At 46.4% G+C, this 17,041-nt stretch overlaps 1 protein-coding gene across 2 annotated transcripts in view; it reads left to right on the top strand.

Moving 5' to 3' along the window:
• Positions 1-17,041, top strand: part of LOC138261646 (uncharacterized) — a 502,166-nt gene that overhangs the window by 41,834 nt on the left and 443,291 nt on the right. For both annotated transcript variants that reach the window (XM_069210810.1, XM_069210811.1), the window contains exons 2-3: positions 6,940-7,066; positions 7,659-7,757. In XM_069210810.1, coding sequence (XP_069066911.1) covers positions 6,940-7,066; positions 7,659-7,757 — 226 coding nt within the window. The remainder of the gene's footprint in view (positions 1-6,939; positions 7,067-7,658; positions 7,758-17,041) is intronic.

Genomic DNA, 17,041 nt, shown 5'->3' with positions numbered 1-17,041 from the left:
GAGCACAGGAAATGCCAGCTGAGGGTGCAAGGAAGCTGCCACCGGGTGGAAGAAGCTTGGTGTTCTGCAAGAACGAAGAGGACTAGGAACTTCCCCTTTGGAGGATGGATGTCCCACGTCGTGAAGAAGCTTGCAGAGGTGTTCCCATGCAGAAAGACCGCAAACAAGCCTTGCTAGCTGCAAGGGTCGCGGTAAGGGTTTTTGGATGCTGCTGTGGCCCAAGAGGGACTAGGATGTTGCCACTTGGATGAGGAGACAGAGGGGGCGCCCAGCAAGTCGGGGAGCCCTCACAGAAGGAGACAGCACCCGCAGAAGTACCTGAACAGGCACTTAGAAGAAAAGTGAACCAGAGTCCACCCAAAGTCACAAAAGGGAGTCCCATGACGCCAGAGGACAACTCAAAAGGTTGTGCACTGCAGGTTAGAGTGTCGGGGACCCAGGCTTGGCTGTGCACAAAGGAAATCCTGGAAGAGTGCACAGGAGCCGGAGCAGCTGCAAATCACGCGGTACCCAACAATGCAGTCTAGGCTGGGGAGGCAAGGACTTACCTCCACCAAACTTGGACTGAAGAGTCACTGGACTGTGGGAGTCACTTGGACTGAGTTGCTGAGTTCCAGGGACCACGCTAGTCGTGCTGAGAGGGGACCCAGAGGACCAGTGATGCAGTCTTTTGTTGCCTGCGGTTGCAGGGGGAAGATTCCGTCGACCCACGGGAGATTTCTTCAGAGCTCCTGGTGCAGAAAGGAGGCAGGCTACCCCCAGAGCATGCACCACCTGGAAACAGTCGAGAAAGCCGGCAGGATGAAGCGATACAAGGTTGCTAGTAGTCGTCTTGCTACTTTGTTGCGGTTTTGCAGGCGTCCTGAGCAGTCAGCGGTCGATCCTTTTGCAGAAGGTGAAGAGGGAGATGCAGAGGAACTCTGGTGAGCTCTTGCATTCATTATCTGGTGAGATCCCCAAAGCAGAGACCCTAAATAGCCAGAAAAGGAGGTTTGGCTACCTAGGAAGGAGGATTGGCTACCAAGAGAGGTAAGAGCCTATCAGAAGGAGCCTCTGATGTCACCTGCTGGCACTGGCCACTCAGAGCAGCCCAGTGTGCCACAAACACCTCTGTTTCCAAGATGGCAGGGGTCTGGGACACACTGGAGGAGCTCTGGGCACCTCCCCTGGGAGGTGCAGGTCAGGGGGGTGGTCACTCCCCTTTCCTTTGTCCAGTTTCGCGCCAGAGCAGGGCTGGGGGGGAATCCCTGAACCGGTGTAGACTGGCTTATGCAGAGATGGGCACCATCTGTGCCCCTCAAAGCATTTCCAGAGGCTGGGGGAGGCTCCTCCTCCCCAGCCTTCACACATTTCCAAAGGGAGAGGGTGTTACACCCTCTCTCAGAGGAAGTCCTTTGTTCTGCCTTCCTGGGCCAGGGCTGCCTGGACCCCAGGAGGGCAGAAACCTGTCTGGGGGGGTTGGCAGCAGCTGCAGTGGAGACCCCGGAAAGCCAGTTTGGCAGTACCCGGGTTCTGTGGTAGAGACCTGGGAGATCATGGAATTGTCCCCCCAATGCCAGAATGGCATTGGGGTGACCATTCCATGATCTTAGACATGTTACATGGCCATGTTCGGAGTTACCATTGTGACGCTGTACATAGGTAGTGACCTATGTACAGTGCACGCGTGTAATGGTGTCCACACACTCACAAAGTCCGGGGCATTTGCCCTGAACGATGTGGGGGCACCTTGGCTAGTGCCAGGGTGCTCTCACACTAAGTAACTTTGCACCCAACCTTCACCAGGTGAAGGTTAGACATATAGGTGACTTATAAGTTACTTAAGTGCAGTGGTAAATGTCTGTGAAATAACGTGGACGTTATTTCACTCAGGCTGCACTGGCAGGCCTGTGTAAGAATTGTCAGAGCTCCCTATGGGTGGCAAAAGAAATGCTGCAGCCCATAGGGATCTCCTGGAACCCCAATACCCTGGGTACCTCAGTACCATATACTAGGGAATTATATGGGTGTACCAGTATGCCAATGTGAATTGGTGAAATTGGTCACTAGCCTGTTAGTGACAAATTTGGAAAGCAAAGAGAGCATAACCACAGAGGTTCTGGTTAGCAGAGCCTCGGTGAGACAGTTAGGCATCACACAGGGAACACATACAGGGCACATACTTATGAACACTGGGGCCCTGCCTGGCAGGGTCCCAGTGACACATAGACTAAAACAACATATATACAGTGAAATATGGGGGTAACATGCCAGGCAAGATGGTACTTTCCTACACTTTGTTCAAGCCTTCACAGTGGTGCATCGTGCAAATGTGCCCCCGTTTTACGGCTAATAAAAATATATTACATTTGACTTAAGGGGTGGTGTAATGACTTAAATTTCTTATGTGCATTACGTATATGATCCGTATTACATTTTTATTAAGCTTTCAGGCATAACCGAACTTTCCTATCTAGAGTCTAGTTACTCTTATCCCTACAGTGAAGTAAATCCTTTATGCCTGATACAGTGTGAGTTCACGGGCAGCTTAAGTGTCCGGATAGCTATTGGGCAAAGTTCTGTGGAGGTTGTCTGTGTCTCAGGAAAAATCTAAGAAGGCAATAAATGAAGAAGAACCGGTGCATGTATAAAGACAAATAATAATTAAAAAGGTTTGATGATTTTAACTCCTTTACGGTTCACTTACCTCGATACCCCAGATTGCCTTATATACAACATCGCTAATTTAATTGGTGAACGCCATTCGCACCACTTCTTTTTTTTTTTTCTTCTTTTTTTGCATGAAAACAGCTTGTTTGTGTGAAATAAGTTGTATGCCATAAAGTGGCTGGAAACACCCCGTTCGTAAGGCAGTGTTACAATCTGCTCCAATCTTAAACAAATAAAAAAAAAAAAAAAAAAAACTGTCACAGAGACCAAGCTGTACCTGGCTGATGAGCCCATAACCAGGGCGAAACCAGTCTTGGGTTGCTTGTGTTCTGGTTCAGGGACGACTTGGCTTGGAAGCTTGGGTTGGACTGTTCGGACTGGAGTAGGGCCAAGACTGATTTGCATATAGCTAGGTACAAACTGAAGTGACATGTTCTGCAAGATAATGATGGATTGGAGAATAATTCAAGCATTCAATCCATCATTTTTTGTATGCTTTGGTGGGTCGCCCAGTCTAAAGCAAGGCAGTAAAATTACTTGCTCTGTTCTTGGAAAGTTCTGTGTAGATCGGTTTTGCTGCATCTGTTCATAAAAAACGAATCCGAAAGTCTCAATTAGAATGACATATTGAGGTTACCTCTGGTAATCTGCTTTACTTCTTCAGTCTTCATACAATTTCCTGCAGTATGAAATAGCATGTCTTCTTTTGAGGGAGAGAGAGAGAGGGACAAACAGTGCTTAATTTGTACAGTGTCCCACATTTTTAAGGAGCTTATATCCCACACTGCAAAAAGGCCAAGTTTGCTGAATGCCAAGAGTATGTAGTCTCAAGGGTGCCTCATGCCTCTTTCTTCCTTCACCTCCTATCTAGCTCTTGCAGGTTAAGTTTCATGTCCTTTGACACAGTTTTCTTGCCTCGATCATCCCTTTTTTCACTGTTTTGTTTTTCTTTTGCACTCGGCCGATCCGGTGAAGTCCCAAACTCGAGTGCTGGAGTCTACCACCCTTACAAATTAAGCACTGGCTAGACAATTATCCGGGCATCTGGTAAAGGGAGGCTATTTTTGAACGTACAAGTTATTCTTTGGAGTTATGTCTGCTTCTCAGCAATGTTAGATTGTGAAGTGTGTCCTAAAACAAATATTAGCACGATGATTTGCTGTAGGCCTTGCTAATAAGTAGTGCTTTAAATGGGCAGGTACTGTCCGGTTCTGTGTACCTGCTCTTCAATCTGACAGGGAGAGTGCCTGCACTTCTCAGCATCGCTGCAATAAATTAAATTGGAGAGTAGAAGCACTTCTCAGGACCAAGCAGCTACCCTAAAGAGTGAACACCTGCACCTCTGTTTCCATTTAAAGCACTACTGATAAGTACCAGGGAGAGCCACACGTGGATAAAGACCCAGTTCCGGCATCCCACTCATGCACGTTCCATATCATTCATGCTCCTTAGTAGACATTGCAGTTCTGTTGGGAGGCAGATAATTTGTCGCAGCAATAAGTTACAGAGCAAAATTACAAGAAATGTTTTTCTCTTATTCCAAGACTGTATGTTTGTGAGCCTGCAAGAAATCAAGCAGGCCGCAGGGTTATTCTCTGCTCCGGAACAATTTACACCAGCTTTGCACATCCCCTGCTTTCACCAGAACTTAAAACCTATTAATTCAAGCAACAACTCCAGTGTTGCTTCTGCCGACCTGCCGAAAATGATCTCTCTTCCCTAAGATTGGATGTCCTCTCTATGGTTCTCACCCCCCCCCCCCCCCCACCACTCAATCTGTAGTGTGATCCGCTAACTACTTTTATGGTTCATAAAAGCCAACACAAGTTTAAATGCACAGACAGTAAAGTTTTGTCTCGGATTGCAAAAAAAAAAAAATCCTCCGTGCAAAACAGTAGAAGGAAATAATTTGAGGTCCTGACAAATCGCAACCAGATCCCTTTGGACATTTTTTGAGCGAGAAACATGTTGACCTTTTTTAAATTAAACAGTTGACCCCTGTACTATAGGGTTTACTGGGATTTCATTCTCTTTTGTGTAAGGGTGAGATAGACATGATTTCCCCCCCCCCCCCCCCCCCCGAGAAGTTGCTTTTAACCGTGACAGAGCCCCATATCTTCACTAAACAGTTTACCACATGGTCACTCTAGACAATTTTAAGCAGTTGATATTCACCAGTCCTACATTACTTACATCTGTCTTCGGCAATTTATTCTATAAAAAGATCTCCGCTAAAGAGCCCCTTCGTGGGGCCTATCAGATATTGCAGTGCAGGTTTGACGAGGAGCAAAGCCCAATGATGAAGCATGTCACCTATAGGTGAGTGAGGGCACTTGTTCCCGCTACATGCTATTCCCAGGAACCATAGCTGGATCCCCATGTAATCAGGGTGGGATCACTAACCGCTTCATCACTTTGGAACTGTGCTTTCATTAGTTTTTGCAATATATATGAGAGTATATGCACAGGACCAATTTCTTTAAAAATGTCCTCCTTTTTTGAGCCCTTCCATATGTTTTTGAAGAAAATAATCCACCCAGATGAACTCAACAGTACTAAACTGACTGCTCTTTGAGCAAACTCTAGAAGCAATCATGCACTTTTATGCACATTGCGTTGCAAATGTATATTATATGATCGACCACAAATTTTATGGTTTCTTAACCTTTTTAACATATCTTTTAAACTGTGCATTTTTATGCAGTGGTTTTTATTAACTAAGCATATAATACATTTCGAATTTGAAAGTTTAAAGAAAAAAAAAAACATTAGACATACCCTGTACATCGCCAAACACTTGAACAGTGTTCCCTGCTCACGCCATGTCAATAGTGTACCCAGCCTCCCATGGCCCCTCACCACTTGCACACTCAGCACCAGTTCAGCACTTGCTTTAATCCCCTTGCCATGCGCTTCGCACACCTGGAGGCCAATTTAACATGCACTAAGCCCACTGTCTGTGCATATTTAACAAAGTTTAGCATAATGTGCAATAGACACGTTTAAAAATCTTCTCTGTCTCTGATGTCAGAATCAAGAAGCGCAATATTGAAGGATGGAGAAGTAACAAATGGGGTAATCTCGTAATCCGAATGCAATGTGAAACCACCATGAAAGTCTTTATCTGTTGCACAGACATGGAACAGAGGAGTGTTTGGTGATTTAAAGGACTAAAAAGAATCCATATAGTGGAGATGTAAGTGGGCACAGTGGTATTCACACCAACTGACTTTTGGGTACAGAGATAATGCAAGAGATTTTTAATGGGCACTCCTCTGTGCATACCCCAGCCTACATTATCTCCCAACAAATACCTCACAGCCTTGGATCTCCCCTTTACAGCTTCATCCGCTCTCTGCCCAGTCTCAGTAGTCCCACATTAGTGTCAGTGGGGCAGAGCATGTTTGCCCTTGTGAGTAGTGGGGGCTGCAGACAAAGGCATTCTGGCTACCACAAAGGTCTAGGGGAAGCGACCAATAGAGATGGGAAAAAACAGCTTTCGATGATATGTTGACGAAGATCACCCTGGAATAGACAATGTTCATTGTACTCTATACTGGACGTTGCAATCTGCCTCACAATTAGTGTACCTCCCCAGAACAAAGAAATTATGAACGTTGAATGTTAGCACTGGGAACGTCGGTTGTCATTGCTCAGTCTCTGAAGGTCTGACCCTGCAGTGTTCTCAGGTCCTATTCACACTAAACCCATTGAAATGAGAGGCACTTTTGCCAAACTACTTGCTGCGGCACCACAGGGTGCCCACCCACGTTGTGTAATTGTGGGACAAATATTTTCTCATACTTTTAGCAAAGCATCAGATTTCTAAACCTTTTTCAAAGATATTCGTGCACTAGGTATTGTATGTCTGCAGATCCCCTCAGGTTTTTCTTTATTTTTGGAGCATCCTTTCCACTTTCTACTGTTGTGAATGTAGTCACTGTCATTGAACTCTAGGTCTTGCTATATATGCCTATAATGCGTTGTCTTCTAATTAATATAGTGTTCTTGTACTGTTGCTTGATGATATGGGGCCAAGAACCTGTTAGTCCTAGAGACTGACAGATGTGGCATTTCAAATGGCTACATTGTCTGCATTGTCTGGTGGGAGAGTACTTTCATCCGGTAAATTGATTATGGAAATGGGCCCGTAACACTGCTCTCAGATGAGTCCCAGATACTCTGTATTAGTTTTTGCTTTAAACTACGTTTTTTTTTCTTTTCTTGTCATGTATCCCAAGTGTCTCTTAGTAACTTAGTCTCCTCCACTCCCGACCCCCTTCTTTCCAGGTGTCTATGGCCTTTGATGATGTGGCGGTGTATTTCTCCGAGGAGGAGTGGAGCGGCCTGTCCGACTTGCAGAAGGCGCTGTACACAGATGTCATGAAGGAGAATTACGATTCCATGATTTCACTGGGTAAGGAGGTCGTTCTTGCACAGCCCTATTGTCAAGTCTGTAGCTCTGAATCGCTAGTGGAGTATAGGGAGAGCTGGCCAAAGGCAAGTGAGTCTAACAGGCCTCAATGAACATACTCTGCTCGACTACTACTGATATTCAAGGAGCACAGGCCAGCCAGGAAATGCTTCCCTTTCTCCTGTAAATTAATCTTAAACTAGGCCTGTCTGTAGCACAAGCTTGTTGTTCCACTTTTCCAGGTATCATTCTCATAAGTAAAGACTGAGCATCCACTGGTCGCAGTCTCATAAACCTTTGCATCATTCCAAAAGTGCGATAAAGCAACTACGAATTTCAAAAGGCACACCTTGTGTACAAACAGTATAGTGTCCCACGCCTGGTGTCCATGTGAAGTCATAATCTTGTAACAAATGAAACATTTCAGTAATTCACTTCTGATTTTAAAAGAAGACAGTCATATCTTTATGTGCTGCTATTGATTATTTGCAGGTTTCAGTGCTCATCTCATATATTAGAGATCAAGTGTTATTATAATTTGTCAGTGGATATTTTAAAAAGGAGTAATTCAGTTGTGTGCTTTCTTCGCAAACAGGCTATGCAATGGTCAAGCCCGATATTATGCGGAGGATTGAAAAGGGTGAGGAGCCCTGGACCGGTGGACAGTGCACCGTCAGAGAAAACTACAACATGGGTGAGTAAGCATTAAGCAGTGCATATATATTGCATTGACGAGCAGAACTAAACCTCTTCAGAGCAAGACATAACTTTGTCATGAGTACCACCTACATACATTAGTATTTTGTATCTCTTGACATGCTCATTTCCTTGTGGCACCGTTTTTCTTTTTAACCCCTTCGCTGCCAGGCCTTTTCCCCCTCCTGTGCCAGGCCTTTTTTTGCCTATTTGGGGCAGTTCGCGCTTAGGCCCGCATAACTTTTTGTCCACATAAGCTAACCAAGCCAAATTTGCGTCCTTTTTTTCCAACATCCTAGGGATTCTGGAGGTACCCAGACGTTGTGGGTTCCCCTGAAAGAGGCCAAGAAATTTGCCAAAATACCGGGAAAATTTTGTTTTTGTCAAAAAAATTGGAAAAAGTGGCTGCAGAAGAAGGCTTGTGGTTTTTCCCCTGAAAATGGCATCAACAAAGGGTTTGCGGTGCTAAACTCAGCAGCTTCCCAGCTTTCAGGAACAGGCAGACTTGAATCAGAAAACCCAATTTTTCAACACAATTTTGGCATTTTTCTGGGACATACCCCATTTTTGCAATTTTTTGTGCTTTCAGCCTCCTTCCAGTCAGTGACAGAAATGGGCATGAAACCAATGCTGGATCCCAGAAACCTAAACATTTCTGAAATGTAGACAAAATTCTGAATTCAGCAAGGGGTCATTTGTGTAGATCCTACAAGGGTTTCCTACAGAAAATAACAACTGAAAAAGAAAAATATTGAAATTTAGGTGAAAAAAACATAAATGTTTCTCTACGTTTTACTCTGTAACTTTTCCCTGCAATGTCAGATTATCGAAAGCAATATACCGTTACGTCTGCTGGACTCCTCTGGTTGCGGGGATATATAGGGCTTGTAGGTTTATCAAGAACCCGAGGAACCCAGAGCCAATAAATGAGCTGCACCCCGACGTGCGTTTTCATTCTATACCGGGTATACAGCAATTCATTTGCTGAAATATAAAGAGTAAAAAATTGCTATCAAGAAAACCTTTGTATTTCCAAAAAGGGCACAAGATAAGGTGTTGAGGAGCAGTGGTTATTTGCACATATCTGAATTCCGGGGTGACCAAACTAGCATGTGAATTACAGGGCTTTTCTCAAATAGATGTCTTTTTTACACACTCTCCTATATTTGGAAGGAAAAAATGTAGAGAAAGACAAGGGGCAATAACACTTGTTTTGCTAATCTATGTTCCCCCAAGTCTCCCGATAAAAATGATACCTCACTTGTGTGGGTAGGCCTAGCGCCCGCGACAGGAAACGCCCCAAAGCGCAACGTGGACACATCCAAATTTTTGGAAGAAAAGAGGTGTTTTTTGCGAAGTGCCTACCTGTAGATTTTGGCCTCTAGCTCAGCCGGCACCTAGGGAAACCTACCAAACCTGTGCATTTCTGAAAACTAGAGACCTAGGGGAATCCAAGGAGGGGTGACTTGCGGGGCTCGGACCAGGTTCTGTTACCCAGAATCCTTTGCAAACCTCAAAATTTGGCTAAAAAAACACATGTTCCTCACATTTCTGTGGCAGAAAGTTCTGGAATCTGAGAGGAGCCAAAAATTTCCTTTCACCCAGCGTTCCCCCAAGTCTCCCGATAAAAATCATACCTCACTTGTGTGGGTAGGCCTAGCGCCCGCGACAGGAAACGCCCCAAAGCGCAGCGTGGACACATCCAAATTTTTGGAAGACAACAGAGGTGTTTTTTGCAAAGTGCCTACCTGTAGATTTTGGCCTCTAGCTCAGCCGGCACCTAGGGAAACCTACCAAACCTGTGCATTTCTGAAAACTAGAGACCTAGGGGAATCCAAGGAGGGGTGACTTGCGGGGCTCGGACCAGGTTCTGTTACCCAGAATCCTTTGCAAACCTCAAAATTTGGCTAAAAAAACACATGTTCCTCACATTTCTGTGTCAGAAAGTTCTGGAATCTGAGAGGAGCCACAAATTTCCTTCCACCCAGCGTTCCCCCAAGTCTCCCGATAAAAATGATACCTCACTTGTGTGGGTAGGCCTAGCGCCCGCGACAGGAAACGCCCCAAAGCGCAACGTGGACACATCCAAATTTTTGGAAGAAAACTGAGGTGTTTTTTGCGAAGTGCCTACCTGTAGATTTTGGCCTCTAGCTCAGCCGGCACCTAGGGAAACCTACCAAACCTGTGCATTTCTGAAAACTAGAGACCTAGGGGAATCCAAGGAGGGGTGACTTGCGGGGCTCGGACCAGGTTCTGTTACCCAGAATCCTGTGCAAACCTCAAAATTTGGCTAAAAATACACATGTTCCTCACATTTCTGTGGCAGAAAGTTCTGGAATCTGAGAGGAGCCAAAAATTTCCTTTCACCCAGCGTTCCCCCAAGTCTCCCGATAAAAATGATACCTCACTTGTGTGGGTAGGCCTAGCGCCCGCGACAGGAAACGCCCCAAAGCGCAACGTGGACACATCCAAATTTTTGGAAGAAAACTGAGGTGTTTTTTGCGAAGTGCCTACCTGTAGATTTTGGCCTCTAGCTCAGCCGGCACCTAGGGAAACCTACCAAACCTGTGCATTTCTGAAAACTAGAGACCTAGGGGAATCCAAGGAGGGGTGACTTGCGGGGCTCGGACCAGGTTCTGTTACCCAGAATCCTGTGCAAACCTCAAAATTTGGCTAAAAATACACATGTTCCTCACATTTCTGTGGCAGAAAGTTCTGGAATCTGAGAGGAGCCAAAAATTTCCTTTCACCCAGCGTTCCCCCAAGTCTCCCGATAAAAATGATACCTCACTTGTGTGGGTAGGCCTAGCGCCCGCGACAGGAAACGCCCCAAAGCGCAACGTGGACACATCCAAATTTTTGGAAGACAACAGAGGTGTTTTTTGCCTACCTGTAGATTTTGGCCTCTAGCTCAGCCGGCACCTAGGGAAACCTACCAAACCTGTACATTTCTGAAAACTAGAGACCTAGGGGAATCCAAGGAGGGGTGACTTGCGGGTCTCGGACCAGGTTCTGTTACCCAGAATCCTTTGCAAACCTCAGAATTTGGCTAAAAAAACACATGTTCCTCACATTTCTGTGGCAGAAAGTTCTGGAATCTGAGAGGAGCCAAAAATTTCCTTTCACCCAGCGTTCCCCCAAGTCTCCCGATAAAAATGATACCTCACTTGTGTGGGTAGGCCTAGCGCCCGCGACAGGAAACGCCCCAAAGCGCAACGTGGACACATCCAAATTTTTGGAAGACAACAGAGGTGTTTTTTGCGAAGTGCCTACCTGTAGATTTTGGCCTCTAGCTCAGCCGGCACCTAGGGAAACCTACCAAACCTGTGCATTTCTGAAAACTAGAGACCTAGGGGAATCCAAGGAGGGGTGACTTGCGGGGCTCGGACCAGGTTCTGTTACCCAGAATCCTTTGCAAACCTCAAAATTTGGCTAAAAAAACACATGTTCCTCACATTTCTGTGTCAGAAAGTTCTGGAATCTGAGAGGAGCCACAAATTTCCTTCCACCCAGCGTTCCCCCAAGTCTCCCGATAAAAATGATACCTCACTTGTGTGGGTAGGCCTAGCGCCCGCGACAGGAAACGCCCCAAAGCGCAACGTGGACACATCCAAATTTTTGGAAGACAACAGAGGTGTTTTTTGCGAAGTGCCTACCTGTAGATTTTGGCCTCTAGCTCAGCCGGCACCTAGGGAAACCTACCAAACCTGTGCATTTCTGAAAACTAGAGACCTAGGGGAATCCAAGGAGGGGTGACTTGCGGGTCTCGGACCAGGTTCTGTTACCCAGAATCCTTTGCAAACCTCAAAATTTGGCTAAAAAAACACATGTTCCTCACATTTCTGTGGGAGAAAGTTCTGGAATCTGAAAGGAGCCAAAAATTTCCTTTCACCCAGCGTTCCCCCAAGTCTCCCGATAAAAATGATACCTCACTTGTGTGGGTAGGCCTAGCGCCCGCGACAGGAAACGCCCCAAAGCGCAACGTGGACACATCCAAATTTTTGGAAGACAACAGAGGTGTTTTTTGCGAAGTGCCTACCTGTAGATTTTGGCCTCTAGCTCAGCCGGCACCTAGGGAAACCTACCAAACCTGTGCATTTCTGAAAACTAGAGACCTAGGGGAATCCAAGGAGGGGTGACTTGCGGGGCTCGGATCAGGTTCTGTTACCCAGAATCCTTTGCAAACCTCAAAATTTGGCTAAAAAAACACATGTTCCTCACATTTCTGTGGCAGAAAGTTCTGGAATCTGAGAGGAGCCACAAATTTCCTTCCACCCAGCGTTCCCCCAAGTCTCCCGATAAAAATGATACCTCACTTGTGTGGGTAGGCCTAGCGCCCGCGACAGGAAACGCCCCAAAGCGCAACGTGGACACATCCAAATTTTTGGAAGAAAACTGAGGTGTTTTTTGCGAAGTGCCTACCTGTAGATTTTGGCCTCTAGCTCAGCCGGCACCTAGGGAAACCTACCAAACCTGTGCATTTTTGAAAACTAGAGACCTAGGGGAATCCAAGATGGGGTGACTTGTGGGGATCGGACCAGGTTCTGTTACCCAGAATCCTTTGCAAACCTCAAATTTTGGCTAAAAAAACACATTTTCCTCACATTTTGGTGACAGAAAGTTCTGGAATCTGAGAGGAGCCACAAATTTCCTTCCACCCAGCGTTCCCCCAAGTCTCCCCATAAAAATGATACCTCACTTGTGTGGGTAGGCCTAGCGCCCGCGACAGGAAATGGCCCAAAACACAACCTGGACACATCACATTTTTTCATAGAAAACAGGTCCTACCTGTGGATTTTGGCCTCTAGCTCAGCCGGCACCTGGGGAAACCTAGCAAACCAGCACATTTTTGAAAACTAGAAACCCAGGGGAATCCAAGATGGGGTGAATTGTGGGGCTCTGACCAGGTTCTGTTACCCAGAATCCTTTGCAAACCTCAAAATTTGGCTAAAAAAACATGTTTTCCTCACATTTCAGTGACAGAAAGTTCTGGAATCTGAGAGGAGCCACAAATTTCCTTCCACCTAGCGTTCCCCCAAGTCTCCCGATAAAAATGATACCTCACTGGTGTGGGTAGGCCTAGCGCCCGCGACAGGAAATGGCCCAAAACACAACGTGGACACATCAAATTTTTTCATAGAAAACAGTGCCTACCTGTGGATTGTGGCCTCTAGCTCAGCCGGGCCCAGGGGGGGCAGAAATGGCCTAAAATAAATTTGTCCCCCAACCCCCCTGCCCCCCCGGGAGCGACCCTTGCCTATGGGGTCGCTCCCCCTGCGTGACATTGGTGCAAAAAAAAAAAATCCCCGTTGCCTAGTGGTTTCTGCCCCCCTTGGGGGCAGATTGACCTACAATCGGCCAATCTGCCCCCAAGGGGGGCAGAAATGGTCTAAATACAATTTGCCCCCCAGGGGAGCGACCCTTGCCTAATGCGTCGCTCCCCATCTCTAAAAAAACAAACAAACAAAAAAAAAAACCACACAAAAAAAAAATTGCCCTGGCGCCTAAAGGTTTCTGCCCCCCCCGGGGGCACATCGGCCTAATAGCAACAGGCCGATCTGCCCCCAGGGGGGCAGAAATGACCTAAAATAAATTTGCCCCCCCACCCCCCCCGGGGAGCGACCCTTGCCTGCAAGGTCGCTCCCCTTGCGTGACGGCGCAAAAAAAAGATCCCTGGTGCCTAGTGGTTTCTGCCCCCCTTGGGGGCAGATTGACCTACAATCGGCCAATCTGCCCCCAAGGGGGGCAGAAATGGTCTAAATACAATTTGCCCCCCAGGGGAGCGACCCTTGCCTAATGCGTCGCTCCCCATCTCTAAAAAAAACAAACAAACAAAAAAAAAAACCCCACAAAAAAAAAATTGCCCTGGCGCCTAAAGGTTTCTGCCCCCCCCCGGGGGCAGATCGGCCTAATACCAATAGGCCGATCTGCCCCCAGGGGGGCAGAAATGGCCTAAAATAAATTTGCCCCCCCCACCCCCCTCGGGGAGCGACCCTTGCCTGCAAGGTTGCTCCCCTTGGGTGACGGCGCAAAAAAAAGATCCCTCGTGCCTAAGGGGAGCAGAAATGGTCTAAATACAATTTGCCCCCCAGGGGAGCGACCCTTGCCTAATGCGTCGCTCCCCATCTCTAAAAAAACAAACAAACAAAAAAAAAACCCACACCCAAAAAAAATTGCCCTGGCGCCTAAAGGTTTCTGCCCCCCCCCCCCCCCCCGGGGGCAGATCGGCCTAATACCAATAGGTGGGGCAGAAATGGCCTAAAATAAATTTGCCCCCCCCCCCCCCCCCCCGGGAAGCGACCCTTGCCTACAAGGTCGCTCCCCTTGCGTGACGGCGAAAAAAAAAGATCCCTGGTGCCTAGTGGTTTTTGCCCCCCTTGGGGGCAGATTGACCTAAAATCGGCCGATCTGCCCCCAAAGCGGGCAGAAATGGCCTAAATACAATTTGCCCCTCCAGGGGAGCGACCCTTGCCTAAGGGGACGCTCCCCATCTGTAAAACACAACAACAACAAAAATCCCTGGTGCCTAGTGGTTTCTGCCCCCCGTGGGGGCAGATCGGCCTAATAAAAACAGGCTGATCTGCCCCCATGGGGGGCAGAAATGGCCTAAAATAAATTTGCCCCCCATGGGAACGACCCTTGCCTAAGGGGTCGCTCCCCTTACGTGAAAAACAAACAAACAAAAAAAACTCCCTGGTGTCTAGTGGTTTCTGCCCCCCTTGGGGGCAGATTGGCCTCATAAAAATAAGCCAATCTGCCCCCAAAGGGGGCAGAAATGGCCTAAATATAATTTCCCCCCATGGGAGAGACCCTTGCCTAAGGGGTCGCATCCCACACCTAAAACACAAAAGAAAACAAATCAAAAAACAAAAAAAACAAAAGTATCCCTGGTGTCTAGAGGTTTCTGCCCCCCCTGGGGGAAGATCGGCCTATTATTAGGCCGATCTGCCCCCAGGGGGGGGCATAAAAGGCCTTAAAAAAAAATGACCCCCTGGGAGCGACCCTTGCCCAAGGGGTCGCTCCCTTCTGTCAATTACATATAAAAAAAAAAAATCCCTGGTGTCTAGTGGGGTTTCAAAAGCCGGATTGCAAGCAATCCGGCTTTTGAAACCCTCGGAGAGACTTCAAAGGGAAGGAAATACATTTCCTTCCCTTTGAAGCCCCTCCGGGCCTCCCCCACGTGATCGAAAGAGAAATGCTGAGCATTTCTCTTTCGATCGCGCTGGAAGCTCTGCTTCCAGCGCAATGGGGGAGGTTGTGTGATTGTCAGCGCGCGCTCGTGCGCTGACGTCACAGGGGGGGTGGGGGGGGGGGGGGGGGTCGGGGGTTGAAGGGGAAGGGATTCCCCTGTCAGCCCTGACCTAGGGGGGTGGGGGGGCGGCCCTCGGGAGGAGCGCTAGCGCTTCTCCCGAGGGCAGCATTCAGGACGTAATGGTTACGTCCATGGCGCCACACGGGCGCTGCCATGGACGTAACCATTACGTCCCTGGCGGGGAAGGGGTTAAAGGGTGAGGCGCAAAGGAAATCAGTGCAGCTGTGTGATGATAGGATGCCTTACCATTTGGTATGAAAATTCAGATGCAATCTGTGCACTAATTTGATAGATCTCCTCTGGATGAACTATGGTAGGTCTTTATATTTACGAATTAATGGATTCTAGTAGCTCTACAACGCATGAAATTGACAGCTTTACTCCTTTTCTGATCAAGTCCTCCTTGTTAAGAGGGCTGGAACAAGGCATACTGGTGTAACAACTGGTTGCTACTTAAGGGGGATGAGCATTTCAGGACATAACTGTTGTGGAATAAAGTGATTCTTGCATATTAGATTAATACACTACCTCAAAGTGCAGAGAAAATGCAATTATCATGAAGAGAAATTCAAGCAGATTAATCTGTATTGTGGAGGAAGAGAAGAGGCAGAGTGGTTATGCAGTAGAGGTATTTACATACCTTAAAGTATAGACTGGAAAGTCGAATAAGAGGGGGAAATAGGACGTTTAAATACCTCTGGCTAATACCCACAGAAGAGCGTTAGTGTGGCTGTGCAAAGGGGCCATTTTTTACTCGCATGTTTAGGGAAATGCGGCTCTTTAGTAAAGTGTTTTTTTTTTTTAATCAAAAAGTTGTATATCACCTTTTGCCAGTAATGATGCAGGTAAATAATGAACAACTCAGAAAGGCTAAAGATAGGCACATATTTAATCCGAAAGTAAGAACAAATGGAGAGGTAGATACTAAGTAGAGTTGAAAGTATTGCATCAGGTAGGGAAATGGACAAACATGATGTGCCCTGGGGATCTCAGTTAGGTACAATATCTACAGCTCTATATGGTCTGGAGGATCCATATGTCATAATCTGAGAACGTTTCCCAAATTTTAACATAAGTACAAAAGGGCATTACTGTACAAAATAATTTGTTTTTATTCTTCATAGTCCCAGGTGTCCCTCAGATATATTGCTAAAATTGATACTAGTAGCTGGTTCATTACACTTTGTTTGCAACTGTGAGGAATCACTTGTAAATTTACTACTGGCAGGTACAGCTTTAGAAGCAATCTATTTTACAGTTTCTCTTCTAACACCCCTTTTTCCAAACATAGTGGAACGTTTAAAGCTAACACGTAGTTTTAGTGGTCTCATGAACATGACACAAACTGAAGTTTTATTAATGAAGTATTAACCAAAGCCTCTTAATGGACCAGAAACAAACATCAGGAGCTTCAGTTCATAGTTTCTTCTGATTGTGATTCTTCCTGTGGATTTCGACATGGTCTAATGTGCCTTCCCACAGTGTGTTATTGTTTGTATTGCTCTTCTTGCTTTGTAAGGAAAGTAAGACTTAGTGTATGGCTCAATTATGGTAGAGCTTTTAACTCAATAGATTTTGGGCTTCTCCAGTATTAGCAATGCGCTTTAGACATGTTAAATCCAATACAATGGTATAAAGACCTCTGCAGTGAGTCCTATACAAATCTTAAAATGTAATGCCTGTTCAGGGCGACCATGTTGTGCCAAATAAACACCAGAATGCTAATGTGTAAAGGACAGTACAAGAACATTTGTTAATGATTTTTTTTGGTAATGCTTCCATACTGTGAGACAAAACACCATCTGGCTGAAAACCTGAATGTATTAGCTGAAGAAGCATTATTGGCAAAAACAGGCCTTCAGGTACACTTTTTGAAAACTGGAGGAGACGTGCTGACCATGGAATCAGAGATGCAGAGTATTTTGTGTTTAATAAATCTAGTTGAAATTTTAGCTTTGACTTGTATAATT

The sequence above is a fragment of the Pleurodeles waltl genome, chromosome 10, assembly GCF_031143425.1.
Source record: "Pleurodeles waltl isolate 20211129_DDA chromosome 10, aPleWal1.hap1.20221129, whole genome shotgun sequence".
NCBI lineage: Eukaryota > Metazoa > Chordata > Amphibia > Caudata > Salamandridae > Pleurodeles > Pleurodeles waltl.
This window is presented reverse-complemented; position numbering and strand designations above follow the sequence as displayed.